The sequence below is a fragment of the Schistocerca cancellata genome, unplaced genomic scaffold, assembly GCF_023864275.1.
Source record: "Schistocerca cancellata isolate TAMUIC-IGC-003103 unplaced genomic scaffold, iqSchCanc2.1 HiC_scaffold_426, whole genome shotgun sequence".
Lineage (NCBI taxonomy): Eukaryota > Metazoa > Arthropoda > Insecta > Orthoptera > Acrididae > Schistocerca > Schistocerca cancellata.
Window position 1 is genome coordinate 1,556,405 of NW_026046443.1, and position 16,828 is coordinate 1,573,232.

General features: G+C 41.0%; 1 protein-coding gene across 1 annotated transcript in view; it reads right to left on the reverse strand.

Moving 5' to 3' along the window:
* Nucleotides 1-16,828, reverse strand: part of LOC126124779 (extracellular matrix organizing protein FRAS1-like) — a 452,648-nt gene that overhangs the window by 192,632 nt on the left and 243,188 nt on the right. The window contains exon 5 of the mRNA XM_049915125.1: nt 3,995-4,216. Coding sequence (XP_049771082.1) covers nt 3,995-4,216 — 222 coding nt within the window. The remainder of the gene's footprint in view (nt 1-3,994; nt 4,217-16,828) is intronic.

Sequence of the window (16,828 nt, forward strand, 5' to 3'; positions counted from 1 at the left end):
CCCTCAAACATCTCTTGTGTTTACTAAACCTAAATTTCCTGGCGTTGTGGACAAGGTGTGGTGCGACTCTTCTACCGGTACCTTATGCCCATTACTCCCACCTCCCCTGTGCCGGCAGGCCTTCGACGCTCTGCATAACCTCGCTCACTCGCTCACCCTGGCATCCGCACCACTACACGGCTCGTCTCTGAGTGTTTCATTTGGGAAAATATAAAACAAGATTGTCACACCAGGGCACACAGCTGCATCCCCTGCCAACGCAACAAAATCGGCAACAAAATTGACCACTGGGGAAGTTCGACATCCCTGTATGTGCAGATATTAGTGGGGACAGTTTATTCCGTATGCTGCTATTTGAATACTGTTCCCATAGTTTCACTGTTCTGCGGTGGACTATATCAGGGGAGCATTCCTAAATGGTGTCTGATGTTAAGTTGTGTACAAAACAGAAATGTGGCATTGAATTCCTCCCTGTTGAACGAATTGGACCAACTAAAATATATTGATGTTGCTAAAGGAGTATAGATAGAGATGCTACAATTGACATGAGCAATGTTAGGTAGTGTGCTTCAATAGTGATGAAAAGGGTACTGCAAGAAGTCACATCCAGATGAACTTGGCTTAGCTATCATTATGAGCAGTGTCTTGATCAACTCACCCATGATGATCAGTGGATTTTGACCAAGGAATTGAACAATACTGTGCACAGCTGAGTGTTGGCCGTAATGTCTTAGACAAGGTGTTATGAAGCCATGGTTATAACAAAATGTGTGTAAGATGGGTACAGAGGGTGCTTACATGAGACCAAATGGAAATTTTTTATGGTCTGCTAGACCAATATGAGGCAGAAGGTGACAATTTTCTGAACATTCTCATCACCAGAGATGAGATGTGGTGTCAGTCACTGCGAGTTGGAATCCAGAAGACAATCCATGGAGGGCTGACACAGGAATTCTCCAATAAACACATGTACTTGCAGGTAAAGTAATCTACACAGTCTTCTCAGGCAGGCAGTGTGTCATTATCTTGAATGTCTTGGAGGATCAAGTAACTGTCAGTTCGGGATGCTTCAACATGAAACTCTTTAGGATGAAAGCCTGAATTCCAGGGCCAGGTCAGGAAATAAGACAAACTTCCACTTGCAACATGATAACACCAGCTGCTAAACAATATTGTGACACCAAAACTCTTGTCAAATTTGGCTGTACAGTCCTACCCTGTTGACATACAGTCCTGATTTAGCACTCTCTGACTCTGTCTCTTTGGCTTATGACAAATGGAATATGTGGTCATAATTTTCTAGACTTAGATGTCATCAGTGCTGCAGGAAAGTGACTAGCCTCATATGGTTAAGGTTTTTACAATTGTGGCAGGTAGCCCATTGTTCATCTTTGAGAAAATAGCATAAAAATGGTGGTGATCCTGTAGAAAAATGACGATATGTAGCTGAACTTTTGCTCTATTTAATTTTTTTGTAGTGTTTTCTGTACTTATTTCAGTTCACTTTCAATGAAAATAATATGAGGCATTAATTTCATAATGACCTTCTTATTATGTACAGCTCATATACTGCAGGATACTGTAGGAAAATGTAAGTTAGAGTAGAAGAGTAGGAAAAACAATCAAGTAATGTTCAAATACAGCACAGGAGGTGCACTGCTCCACATGACTGCACTGATTAAATACATAGGCACAAAGCTGCAAAGCTATAAGAAATGGGATGAGCACATCAGGTTGGTAGCAGGGAAGGCAAATGGTCAACTTCATTTTATTGGGAGAATTTTAGATAAGTGTAGCTTATCTATAAAGAAGATGGCATATAGGATACTATGCAATCCAATCTTGAATATTGCTTGAGTGTTTGGGATCTCTAATAGGTCAGATTAAAGGTAGGCATAAAAACAGATCACAGGTGTGTTGCTAGATTTGCTACTGATAGCTTTGATGAGCATGCAAGCATTATGGAGGTGCTTTGTGAATTCGAATGGGAATCCCTAATGGAAGATGACATTATTAAAGCACTGTTGTGGAAATATAGAGAACTGGCATTTGAGGCTGACTGCAAAACGATTCTACTGCCACCAACATATGCTTTGTCAGAGGACCATGACAATAAGTTGAGAGGAATTAGGGCTCATGTAGACACATCTAGACAGCTGTTTCCCTTTCACTCTCTTTACAACTGGAATAGGCACAGACATGAATCGTAGTGGTATGTGGTACACTCCACCACAATCTGTATGATGGTTCTGGAATATGTACGTAGATGTATTATTACTGTAATGTTAACTCACTAAGAATGCCATGCTGGATGTACATTTTTCAGGTGAGGTAAAAGCATAAATAAATAAACTATTATTATTGATCAAAACAACAATCACAGAAAGGGGACACAACAAGCACAATTATCACTGTTTGCAAATACATTAAGACTGGAACATAAACCTAATTTATACTTTAAGCCACCTGTCAGTGTGTTAAGTATTTGAATTTTGTATACGGTGGTCTATTTTCCAAGCGTTTTCTCTCTCTCTACTTTTATACTACCTTAAAAAATTAGTTTTAACCTTCAAGTTCACAGTTTGAAGATCTGTTTACTTGCATAATATAATACCTGTGAATATTTCTCAACATACATTGAACATTTATGAGCACTGACTTGGTGGAAGCAGAACAAATAACGATGACAGGGAAATGCTACAAATGAGACTGTTAAGAGTGACCTAATACACCAGAAGAAAGAGATAATTATGATGAAACTAGCTATACAGACATACTGTGAAATGCATTGAAAAGGGGGAAACTTTTATGTAGTTATAACCATGTACTCTGCAGACATCATAACAGACATTTGAAAAATTATGACTAAGAGACTTTCTTTGAGCAGTGCAGTAGAAAAAGTATCATTTTTCAGAACTGGAAATATAAAATACAACAGTAATCACCACTGCATAGAATTACATGTGCACATCACAAACTTATGATAAAAACTAATATACAAAATACGTGAGAAAGCTAATGTATGGATGAAATGTATGAATGTGGGTAAAGAACCAATAGTTATGGAGAGTAGAATGTGAGAGCAAAAGAGATAAAATAATTGCTATGAAAAAGGAGTGAGAAAGCAATAGAGCTTCTGCAGTTTTAGTAAAACATAATATAACAAGCAATTTTTTTTCGGCTACTTAGGACATAGTACACTGTTACAACCACAAATTAAATGATTTCTTCAGTAAAAATTCGTATTCTGGCCTCACTGAATCATTTTAGTGAGTGGTGAAGCCGAAATTATGTTGGGGGAAGAAGAGGGAACTTGAAATAATGAATACAGAGTTTTGATCTGAGTAGGTATTCAAACAGGAACTGGCAACACAAATTATAGAACAAGGATGACACATCACATTTGAAAATAGTCTATTTAAATATAATATATCTGAATGAAAAATGTATAATAACCACTAAAGAGAATTCTTAAATTTATAACTGTCTTTTAGACAGCTGTAATATGTCTTGTACCAATATTTGTTTAACCATTACCGGTGTAATGTCATCAGCACAACAGTAAATATAATAAAGAGTGTGTCATTTTGGAGCATTTATGGTGGCTTACATTATGAGAAGAAATCAATGGAGTTGCAATACAAATGGACTGAACACTATGAAGATGGTCAAATTAAACAAAAATGATGACATAAATTATAGAGATTAGCTACTTAAATAAAAGATTTTAATATTTCATTTACTTTTTTCGTGTTTGACACATTTTGGATAAAATTATTTTAAAAATTATGAAGAGGAAACATTACAGAAGACAAAAAGAATCAACTTTTTAAATGCAGCATGCTTCTAGAAGTAGTTAAGTAAGACAGAAGAGATTAAAATATGATCTCTTAACACATTAAGGACATGTTAATACACAACTAATAAGCACATTAGTCAATGAGCTATGAAAGGGCATTTGCATGCATACTCTTGAACTTCAAATATTACTCACAAATTTCAGCTGTAGATGAGGACTCTTCTGCCTGAATATCAGCTGCATAGCTGAATATGAATGCACTCTAAACCTGAGTTCAAAGTTGTAAGCTGGACCACCTTGCCGCATTGTCACTAATAAAGCTATTGTGAACACACTTTCACTAGACTCTTGTACTTGCTGCGGTGGGAGATAGACTATTTTCAGGGCATCCACATCTGCCTGAGTGAATGAGTTCACCTAGAAAACAAAGTGTCTTCTGGAATTCATTAAATTAGTGATATAAAATGTTAAATTCAATTTCTTGTAATATAAAAAACACTTTCTTTTTGTGGAATATACAGTCAAAACACTACAAGCAGATACAATGGCCGACCAGTATTTATCTTCAAGGTGAAATTACAAGTATTGCTGATAAATTTAAAAGTAGAGCAGCATACATTCACATATAGATATAAAATAACAAATGAACATATCTCATTTGGAACTTTCCCTTAGAATGTGGACACATGTGATTTATCTTTGAAGGAACTCTTTAAATCACAATTTTGAAAAACAAAACAGATAAAATATATCATCTTTCAAGGAATTAAATATAAAAATGCTGATGAGATTAGCAGCGGATTTTCAGACAAAGCTTACAAACTTACACTGCAAGGAGAAAAAATCAATGAAATCTTTAAACAAAGTAAGAACAAGATTAAGAGAATGTAAATAATTAAGAGAATGTAAATAACCACAAAAAGAAAGAAATCGTTTATGTTGCTGCTAGAGCCCCACATGAAAGCAAGATATTGGTGAACCGTATCAGTTCAAAAGAAAATTAAAAACTTATCTCATTAGCCAGCCTTTTTACAAATTATCTGAATATCTACATTCAGAGATTGAAAAGTTCTGTTAACTACTTGGTTATTAACCCTGTCTCCCTGACTGTTTTAAAGCTGCATGACAAGCAGTAATGTACTGTAAACAAGATTCAGAATTTAGTGATGTTAATATAAGTTAAGCTCTGCCTTTCTGGCCTCACATGGGCTACTAGGAACTGACCAACTGCCATGTTATCTTTAGCCAATGGCATCATTTGCATGTGGTATGGAGGTGCATGGAGTCAGAACACCACTCCTGGCTGCTGTCAGCTTTTCAGATCTTGGAGCCACTACCTGACATCACAGGGCTGGATGGGTCCCAGTCCTGTTCTCCGAACAAGGAAAAATCCCTGGCTGTACAAGGACTGGAACCTGGATTCCCCTCATGGCAGTCAGTCACTCTGACCATTCAGTTACAGAGGTGGACCAAATTTACAGATCTATGAAATATTATCTTTCAAAAGTGCCATTGTGCTCAAATAAATATCAAGATACTGATAGCAGGTACAGACCAGGTGTAAAGTAAAAGTGAGGAGACAGCATCTTTCTGCAAAGTAATAGCTTCCTTGATTAAATATACATAAAGATACAAACAATCAAAAATCCAGATTTAATAATGACAGTATTATGAAAATGATAGAGTGCTACTCAGAGATTGTGGAGACATTGAGTTGCAGACAGGTACAACAAAACAACTGCTAAGCAATTAATCTTTCAGACAAAGGCCTTCCTCTGAAATAGACAACACACACACATGTTCATGCAAACACAACGCACACACACATGACCACTGTCTCTGGCCACTGAGACCAGACTGTGAGCAACTGTACGTGATGGGAGTAGCAATCTGTGTGGTGGGGGCAAGGAGGAGGTTGGAGGAGGGGGAGGGTTAGCAGTGTAAGGGTGGGGGACAGTAACATGCTGTTTGTCGAAGTATACAGGGACACGGTAGGGACAGGGTAGGACATTCTGGTGCAGTTGGGATGTTGGATGGAGGGCCAGGTGGTGGAAGGTAGAGGAAAGGGCCATAGGGACTGCAAAAGGAGAAAAGTAAAAAAACTGAGGATGCCTTGGCGGTATAAAGGGCTATGTAGTGCTGGATGGTTCAGATGGCTCTGAGCACTATGGGACTCAACTGCAGTAGTCATAGAACTTAGAACTACTTAAACCTAACTAACCTAAGGACATCACACACATCCATGCCCGAGGCAGGATTCGAACCTGCAACTGTAGCGGTCACGCGGTTCCAGACTGTAGCGCCTAGAACTGCTCGGCCACCCCGGCCGGCGTAGTGCTGGAGTGGGAACAGGGAAGGAGATAGGTAGGTGATGCACAGTGACCACTGAAGGCTGAGGCTGGGGGTGTTATGGGAACATTGGATGAAACTTCCTGGTAGATTATAACTGTGTGCCACACGGAGACTTGAACTTGGGACCTTTGCCTTTCACGGGCAAGTACTCTACAATCTGAGCCACCGAAGCATGACTCATGGCCCATCCTCACAGCTTTAATTCTGCAGTACCTCATCTCTTACCTTCCAAACTTCACTTTTCTACAAACCTTGCAGAATCTGTACTCCTGGAAGAAAGGATATTGCAGAGACATGGCTTAGCCACAGCTGGTGGGATGTTCCCAAATGAACTTCTCACTGTGCAGTGGAGTGTGTGCTGATATGAAACTTAATGGCAGATTAAAACTGTGTTCCAAACGGAGAAACTGGTGTTGGCAGGAAGGGTCCAAATGGCACAGGCTGTGAGGCAGTCATTGAAGTGAAGAACATTGTTTCAGGGGGTTGGGCATTGTGCTCAGCAATTGGGTGATCCAGTTCTTTCTTGGTACCAGTTTGTCAGTGGGCATTCATGTGGGCAGAAAGCTTGTTTGTAGTCATGCCCGCATAGAATGCAGCACAGTGATCGTGGCTTAGCTTGTAGACCACAAGACTGTTTTGATGGGATAGGTGATGCTTTTGACAAGACTGGAGTAGATGGTGAAGGAAGGATGTATGGGACAGGTCATGTGTCGAGGTATATTACAGGGATATGAGCCATGAGGCCAGAGACTGGGAACAGGGATGGGGTAGGGATGGGAGAGGCTATTGTGTATGTTCAGTGGGTGGCAGAATACCACTGTGAGGGGGTGAGAAATCTAGTGTTCAATAGCAGCAAGGCCATGGGCATTTGGAATGTTAATATAAAGGAAGGTGGCATCAATAGTGATGAGCAGGACACCATGCAGTAAATGAACAGGAACTGTGGAGAGACAGAAGAGAAAATGGTTGGTGTCTTTTACAGAGGAGGGTCAGTTGTGGGTGATGGGTTTAAAATGTTGCTCTACAAGAGCAGAGATCCTCTCAGTTACTGGCGAGAATGGAGCATCGTGGGTGGTTGGGTTTATGGACTTCAGGAAGCATGTAGAAGGCAACAGTGCAGGGAGTGGTAGGGATGAGGAGAGAGAGATAGACTCATGGAGAGTTTCTGGGATAGGTCTAAGGATCTGAGGAGATACTGGAGATAATTATGTATTTCTGGAATGAGGTCACTGTGGCATGATTTGTAGGCAGATGAATCTGATAGCTGGTACAGTTCTCCTACCAGGTAATCTTTGCAGTTCAAAACACAATGGTGGAGGCTTTGTAAGCAGGTAGGGTTATAGGGTTGCTATCAGCTTTTATGTTGTGGGTTGCAGTTATTTCTGTGAATGTATGATTAGCTTGCATGTGAGGGATTTGGACAATGATAATGAGGCAAGGTTAGAGATTTAAGATATTCTGGAAAGTTAACAGGGTTGATTAGGGGACAATTGGGGAGGATCAAAGTAGGATAGGAGGAATGAACTGAGTCAGGCAGGGTTTAACATTGGTTTTGGGTTGAGTCTGGTTGTTAGGTTGGTGCTGAAAAAGTATTTCCACTGTAGGGGCTGGGAGAAGGTCCTCAACAACATTGTTAGTGGCAGCCCTGACGCCAGCTATGAGCGCTTTTCACTTTCTGTGTCACAAGATAAGTAATTTAGCTAGTAATTAATCGTTTTTGCTGTCTATTCTTTAATATTTACGTGCATTACTGTCAGAAACACGTGATAAATTAAAGGTTTCAGTTTTTATTTGCATCTGAATAAAATAAGCGAAGTTTCTATTTAGGACAGTTCCGGGTGTAAGCAAACGTTTGTTTACATTCTTAACTGACGTTGAATACGCGGGATTATCAATTAATTCAGTGCACAATACTGAGTATTTGCGATTATTAGTGTCATTTAGGCTCGATACATTGAAGGTAGCAGTTTTTATACGTTTTATTAGGTAATTTTTCGCGTGAACGTAACCATTTTGTTTACATTATTGAGCCATGGTAAAAATTGCTGTTTTCAAGAGCGTGCCGCAGCGCGTAGTGTGAAGCAGTCGCCCTCCGTTTCTGGTGGTGGCGCCGCTGTGGCAATCGCTGCTTTGATGTCTCCCTCTGGTGGGAAAGGGGAAAGGTTGCCTGTTCACGTGCATTTAAGGGGCGCTATGAGCTCGCCAGTCAGGCAATCTGGATCAGTCTCTCCTCCCCAGCTTGTTAGTCTGTCTCTTGTCCACTTTTGTTAGGCAGTTAGTGTCTGTCCGTCATTCAGAGTGCTAGTATGTCTGTCGTTCGGATCAACCTTTAAAGCTGGCAGAATGAGAGTCTTTCCACTACACCAGTAAAAGAACTCAGCGAGTGGTCGCCCAGTCAGGGCTTAGTTCCTGCATCTGAGTCTGTGCGTTAGGCCGCCAGTCTGCTCGAGTTTGCTCATTCAATCATCCTTGGTGGTTGTATTGATCAGTTGGTCGGTCGCGTACTGAGACACAAGATGACTTGCCCGTCTTGGGTGTCAGCGCATGTGAGGTCGCCACGTGAGTCCAGTGGGCTGCGGCGTAAAGTGAGGGGTAGTGACTTCGCGGTTGACATGAGAGCAACAGGAGTCAACCCATGACATCAGTCTGACCGGTGCAAGCTGCGACGCCATGAGACAGGAGATCGGCGTGCCTTCCTGCGTCTATTGAAGCAGCTGGCAACGGACGGTTCGGGAGAGCAATTTGGGGGTCCTGCGCCAGGTCTTCTCAAGAGATCGCAGTTTATTAGAAGTTAAGTGATTGGTGATATGTTGTTTGATTTATTCTTGTTAAATTCTATTTGTTTTCTTGATGAGGTCACCAGCCGTTTTGCTTTGAGGTTGTCCCACCATTCTTCTCCGTTTTACCACCCGCGGGAAGGTGGTTGTTTATAAATTGGGTGGTCCGTTTTTTCTTTGTGGAGTAGGGGCGGGTTAGAGCAACCTCCGGTTTGGGTTGTTTGGTAATCTCCCTATCAATCTACCATATGTTAGAAGCTGCCTCTGTCATGTTTGTTGGATTTGGTGTGTTAACGAATTTATTGTTTGGAGTGTAACGGCCTAATACTTGAAATATGTTGTGATCTTTGGAAACTTTGATATTATTGTCTATGATCTTGAGAGGCGGTGTCTGTGTACTGTAGAGCATCTTAACTATTGTTTGGCCAACCTTGTAGAATTTTATATAAGATTGCATTTCATGGGATTTTATTTAAATTATCATTTTAGTGTATAAAGTTGCCACCCTTTCACTGTAAGACTTTTCTTAGAAGTTAAAATCAAGTTGCACCTTTGGTGGCAAGGTTAATATTTTAATTGTTAGTGTTTTGTACCATTTCCATCCCTCCTACGGGGGGTGCATAGTTTGTGTGCTTGTGTAAATTGTTAAAACTCTTAGTTTAAAGTAATCTGGTGTGTTGCAGATTTGCACCAGTGTAGTCTTTCAGAGGCTGTTGTGAGCGGTCATAACTACAGCCGTGTCAAAAGGGAGCGGCAAGGTTCTCTGCCCGAAATCTCATACAGTCAAAACTTGTTTCTTTCTGCCTCTGAAAAAATTGTAACTTTGATATTTGGAGGGCGCTTTCTGATTATAATTTTAAATCTGTTTCTTTTAAAAAATGCTTTTAGGCACTATTAAAGTGAATAAAATTTCCATTTGTTAAAAGGAATTTGGTTATGGTTTGATCAGTTACTCCCTGGCAACTACTTCCATGCTTACATAGTGTGATTAAATCTGTTAATGTTCTTGATGAATCGCTAGTAAATAAAATAAATTCTTAAGAATATTCTTTGAAAATAAATCACGGTTCAGTTATCAATACGAGGGTTAATCAGTTTAAGTTAGTGTACAATACTCAGTATTCATGTTTATTAGTGTCATTTACACTAGATACATTGAAGGTAGCAGTTTTTATACGTTTTATTAGGAATAGTGATACTGACAGTGATTTCTAACCTCACTTGTATACGTTTTACTAGCGCAACCTGCGACCATTAACAGTTAAACAAACGTATAATACGTGGTAAATTAGTATTACACTACAATATCTGAGTAAATCAGTGTTACAATACAACTTCTGAGCCCTTATTACATACGGTTTGGTTATCAGAAAGCTAAAACTCATTTCGCCGTCTGCTTAAATTCCTTAGCTTGTTATGGGCTTTAGTGATCGTGTACTGTAAGCCCATCGGTTCCTATAGAGTAGAATTTGTATTTGTGTTTCACATTCTGAACTCTTATGGTTAGCTAAGGGTTCTGTTTTGTACCTGCATCTGTCAGTGTACAATACCCATTGTTTACGATTATTAGTGTAATTTAGACTCGGTACATTTAAGGTAGCAGTTTTTATGGTTTTATTAGGTCACTTTCGCGTGCACGTAAACGCTTGTATGAATTACAAATACGAGGGATGATCAGTAGGTGCAGCTTAACGTAGGTCACTGTTTAATTTGTTTATAATATTCACTAGATAGCCCCTAGCAGTTTATTGTAGGTCACTGTCTTATTCTTTACTATTCACTAAATAGCCCCTAGTAGGAAAATAAGCACCAGATTTCGCTTCTACCATAAATTTTTATTTTCATTATTGAGTGTCCTTTCTGCCAACTAGAGTGTAGCTGTTAACCTTGTGTGGTAGTAGATTTCCTTAAGTTTTTTATAGTAAATCAGTTATTAGCTAGATGGATAGGGACTGTGTCTGTTGTGTGCAGATGCAGGAGGAGTTGGCGAAAGTCCAAACGCAGCTGGAAGCTTTGTTGGCCACAGTCAACAAGCTCCAGAGTGCCACCTTGAGCTGCTGTGGGGATGGGGTGCCTGGGGCAGCCTCTGCTGTACTAGATGTGCAGGGGGGGATGTCACAGCTCTCTGTCACTGAGCCGACCTCAGCTGCGACTGAACGCTACAAATAATTCAATACCTTCTCCTGCTGACAGTACGGGTAAATGTAACTGATGCCAATAAACATACGGCCCAAATTCTAAACCTAGTTTTCAAAAACTCGTTTAAGATAGAGGACTGCAGCACCATTCCCCCTTTCAATTATCGAACAAACGAAAGGATGGCTGACATAGAGTCTAGTGTATCTGGGACTGTAAAACAGTTAAGGCATCTGGCCCAGACGGTATCCCCGTAAGATTTTATGTTGACTATGGTACAAATATAGCACCATTCTTATCCGTCATGTATCAGAGATCATTGGAACGGCGGAAAGTTCCACGGAACTGGAAGAAGGCCCAGGTCATAGCAGTCTATAAAAAGGGTAAAAAATCGGATGCACATAATTACCGGCCAATTTCACTGACATAGATTTGTTGTAGAATCATGGAACATATTTTGTGTTCAGACATAATGACATTTCTAGACTCTGAGAAGCTCATCTGCAGGAACCAGCACAGTTTTAGGAACCAGCGGTCATGCGAGACACAGCTGGCCCTCTTTGTGCATGATATACAACAGGCTCTAGATACCGGCTCCCAGGTTGATGCCATATTTCTCGACTTTCGAAAGGCTTTCGATTCAGTTCGGCACTGTCGCTTGCTACAAAAAGTGCGCGCTTACGGTCTATCCAATGACATGTGCGGTTGGATAGTAAGTTTTCTAACAGACAGGGAGCAGTACGTCGTCCTGAACGGGGTAACTTCAACAGAAACAAGAGTAACTTCAGGTGTGCCCCAGGGCAGCGTAATAGGTCCTCTGCTTTTTTACGATTTACGTAAACGATCTGGTTGATGGTATTGTCAGCGGCCTTAGACTGTTTGCCGATGACGTTGTAATCTACAGGAAAGTAGTATCACATGAAAGTTGTGAACAAATCACTGAGGATTTGCAGAAAATAAATGCGTGGTGTAATGACTGGCAGTTATCTCTCAATATTAGTAAGTGTAACCTTCTGCGTATAACAAGGCGAAAATACGCATTAATGTATGAGTACAAAATAAATGATCAGTCTTTGGTAGCGGTAACATCAGTCAAGTATCTGGGTGTGACTATTCGAAATGATCTCAAATGGAATGGTCAGATTACACAAGTAAAGGGTAAGGCGAACTCTAGATTGAGGTTTATTGGTAGAATCCTGAAGCGATGCAGTCCTTCAACAAAGGAAATAGCTTACAATACGTTAGTTAGTCCAGTCTTGGAGTACTGTTCGTCTGTGTGGGACCCTTACCAGTTGGGTCTGATTCAAGAGATTGAGAAGGCCCGAAGAAGAGCGGCAAGATTCGTGACTGGTACATTTAGGCATCACGAGAGCGTTACAAATTTTATAGAAAGCTTGAAGTGGGACACACTTGCAGATAGACGACACGCTAAACAGAAGGGGCTGCTCACTAAATTCCAAAATCCAACCTTCGCCAAGGATGTAGAGCATATATTATTACCAACAACTTTCAAATCGCGTAATGATCATCATTCAAAGATAAGGGAAATAAGAGTTCATACTGAGGCGTTCAGACAGTCGTTTTTCCCTCGCGCGATCCGCCAGTGGAACAGAGGGGGTAAATATGACTTTGGCGCGAATTGTACCCTCCGCCACACACCGTTTGGTGGCTAGCGGAGTAAATATGTAGATGCAGATGTAGAACAAGCCCAGCACGTTTGAATTTGGCAGAGGGGCAAAAGAGAACCCCTTGGGAAAGGCACAGTAACTGGCCACAGTGAGGTGTCCTGGGTGATTGGGTTTATGGACTCTTTAGGAAGCATGTAGAAAGTAGGAGGGTGGGGAATGGTAGAGGTGAGGAGACAGATGGGCTCCTATGCAGGCCTTTTCATGACACATCTAGAGGAATCCTTCTTAACCACTCAGAATCCCAAACAGCTCACCTGTTTCAGATTCACTGATGACATCTTCATAATCTCAGTCAAGGATGAGAGCACTGTACCCACATTCCTCCAGAACCTCAACATCTTATCCCCCATTTGCTTCACCTTGTTCTCCTGAACCCAACAAGCCACCTTCCTTGATGTTGGCCTCCACCTCACAGGCGGTTGTCCCTGTACCTCCATCCATATCAAACCTACCAACCACCAGCAATAACTCCACTTTGACAGCTGCCACCCATTTCATACCAAGAAGTCCCTCCCATACAGCCTAGCCACCCACAACCCCCACCTCTGTAGTGATGAGCTGTCCCCTTCAGAATATACCAAGCTGCCCCCTCCCCCCTAAGGTCTTCACAGACTGAAATTACTCTCCTGATCTAGTACAGAAACAGATCTCCTGTGCTTTACCTCTCCAGTCACTCACCACCACCCAAAATCCTACCACCTGGCCAAAAAGGAACAGTCACCTCATGTCTCAGTACTATCTAGGACTGTAGCAACTGGATCACATTCTCTGCCAGGGTTTTGACTGCTTCTCATCATGCCCTGAAATGTAGAATATCCTACCCACTGTCCTTCCCATCCATCACGGTATTCTGCTGCCCACCAAATGTACATGATATCCTCATCCATCCCTACTCCAACCCCTGGCCTCATGGCTCATATCCCTGTAACAGACCTAGATACAAGACCTGTCACACACATGCTCCCACAATCACCTACACTAGTCCAGTCACAAGCATCACCAATCCCATAAAACGAATGGCTATCTGTGAAAGCAATCAAGTGGTCTACAAGCTAAGCTGCAACCACTGTGTTACATTCAATGTGGGCTTGACTACCAACAAGCTGTCTGTTCATATGAAAAGCCACTGACAAACTGTGGCCAAGAAACAGCTGCTCAGCATCCTGCACAACACATTGTTTTTCACATCAATGACTGCTTCATAATCTGTGCTTTTTGGACCCTTCTTATCAACACCAGCTTTTTTGAATTAATTGTACAGATAGGAACTCTCTCTGCAATACAATCTTTGTTATTCACCCTCCTATTCCCTTGACCCACCTATCACCTTCCACCAACACACCCACAGTCTTTTCACTTCCCTCCTTTTCCTCTCCCTACACTGCACACCCTACCCAAGTAGCAGTGTTTGTTACCAAGCTGTATGACAATCAGTAATGTACTTTAAATAAGACTCAGAGTTTACCAGATGTAAAAAAAAGGTTCTTTGAAAATACCATTGTAATCAAGTAAATATTAAGCCACTAACAGCAGATAACCAGCAGCTATGTATATAGTAAAAATGGGGAAGAATCAGGGTGTTTTAAATTATTATTTAAAAGCAGCTACTTCACTTATTTACTTGATTAGGGTACACAGCATTAAACAGTACTGTGATAATGTATTGTTAATATAATATAAAGACTAAGTCTCCATGATGTTGTTGTCTTTTGTTAATGTACACCTTGGCTCATTCCACCTCCCTCGAACTTTTCTTTCTTGGTGAGATTAGGGACCACAATGAATGAATGAATTAATTTAAGAGGGATACTGACAACAGCCTAGCCTTACACTTACTCCCTTAGGAATTTCTGTACCAGTACATTAAAAAATCATGTAAACAAATGGTCAGTATGTTGTCACATTATTTGCTGAGAAACTGTGGTATAATTGTATAACTGATTGTTTACAAGTCATAGAGGGTGCAATTATGATTCAAGGAGCATACAAATTAAACTAAACAGTGAAATGCAATTATAGCTCAGTTGAACTCAACTGAATTCTTCTGGGTGGTCAACACAGTCTTGATAAATTAAAAAAAGGACATAATTATTATCAACAGGCTGTTTGGTTAAAAAAAGTGCTTTGTTTTGCAGTATTGGCAGGTTTCAAGTTTTAGCTCATTTTCAAGTGCACAAATGGATATGGATACATCCTTGTAGTAAGTGTATACCAAATATACATGTTATGATCATTTACATGTGGAATGGTGTAAACAGACCAAAACTTGGAATGAATGACCAGGAGCAGAAATAACTTGTCAATAGGTTGTGGAGGCGATTGGTGTCTTGATTTTTCCCCAGGCAGTTTTGAGGTGAGTAACCAATCTAACCTATGCATTGGTGAGAGATTTTGCCTCTCTTTCAGTTTACTCAAGCAGGAACAACACAAAACGAAAAGCACATCTATGTTAAGAACTGCCAGAGAAAAAATTGCAGCACCAAGAAGGAGCTGTGTGACATAAACGAAAATTGGTAGGCACGTTTCTTCACCTGAAAGATGATGTCTATTCATATTTGGTAGCAGTCACAAAAGAGTGGCACTAGTAGCGCCACTGTGAGGATGCAAGTTAGGGTTGTTTCAAATACACTCAGTAATGGTTGTGAGCGTTAAGTACGTATGAGGTTGGATGTCATGACATGATGTTAGTCAAGAATGCCTTTAAAGCTATAAATACACCATTATCAACACCTCAGTGAGTTTGAACAGGGTCGTGTAATAAGGCTACGAGGAGCTGGATGTTCCTTCTGTGATATTGCAGAATGATTTGGCAGGAATGTAGCCACTGTACAGGATTGTTGGCAGCAGTGGTCACGCAAATACATGGTTGCAAGAAGATCGAACTCTGAATGGCCAAGGCAGAAGACCATAATGTTTGGTGATGGCTCTGGCACATCGCACTGCATCTGCATTTGAGCAGCAGTTGGCACCACAGTAACACAATGAACTGTTGCCAAGTCGGTTACTTCAAGGACTGTTCCGAGACAGGTGCCCTGTAGCGTGTATTCCACTGTCCACAAACCACCGCTGTTTGCGACTTCAGTGGTGTCAAGCGAGTACTTACTTGAGGACAGGGTGGATGTCTGTTGTTTTTTCTGATAGAATTTGGTTCTGCCTCAGTACCAGTGATGGCTATGTATTGATTAGCAGGAGGCCGGTTGAGGGCATGAACCCAGCCTGTCTGCATGCTAGATACTTTGGACCTACACTGGAGTTATGGTCTGTGGTGCGATGTCGTATGACAGCAAGGACATTCTCGTGGTTATCCCACACACCATGACTGCAAAATTGTACATCAGTCTGGTGATTCACGTGTTGTGTTGTCATTCATGAACAGCATTCCAGGGGGTGTTTTCTAAAAGGATAACTCTCGCCCACGTGCCGCTATTGTAACCCAACCGTCTCTACAGCGTCGACATGTTGCTTTGGTCTACTCGATAACCGGATCTGTCTCCAGTCGAGCACATGTGAGACATCATTGGACGACTTCAGCGTCATCCTCAAACAACCTTAACCATCCCTGCATTGGCCGACCAAGTGCAACACGCATGGGAATCCACCGCACAAATTGATATCCGGCACCTGTAAAACACAATGCATGTACGTTTTCATGATTTCATTCAACATTCTGGAGGTTAAACCCGTTATTAATTTACCAGCATTTCACATTTGCAATGGTTTATTTCGCACTTGTGATTGTGGAATGTTAGTCACTTAAATATGTCACCTAGAGAAATGTATTCCCGAAATTTCATTACTCTACATTAATTATTTTTTGTGTTGATGTTTTTTTCCCCTCAGTGTGCACAGATAAATTTAAATACTCATGTAACGACCTGTAGATTGAACCAACGGTCCTTCAACTCAGACAAAACATGCACAGGACATTTGTACGAAAAATACGAATGTCTCAGGTATGTATGTACTGAGTTTTGTGTCATCTTTCGCAGGATTTAGCCCCTACCCCAAACTATTTGCTGCCGCCGCTCTCCCAAACCTCTTCCTGAAATTAACACTTAAAGCCACAAAACTGCATA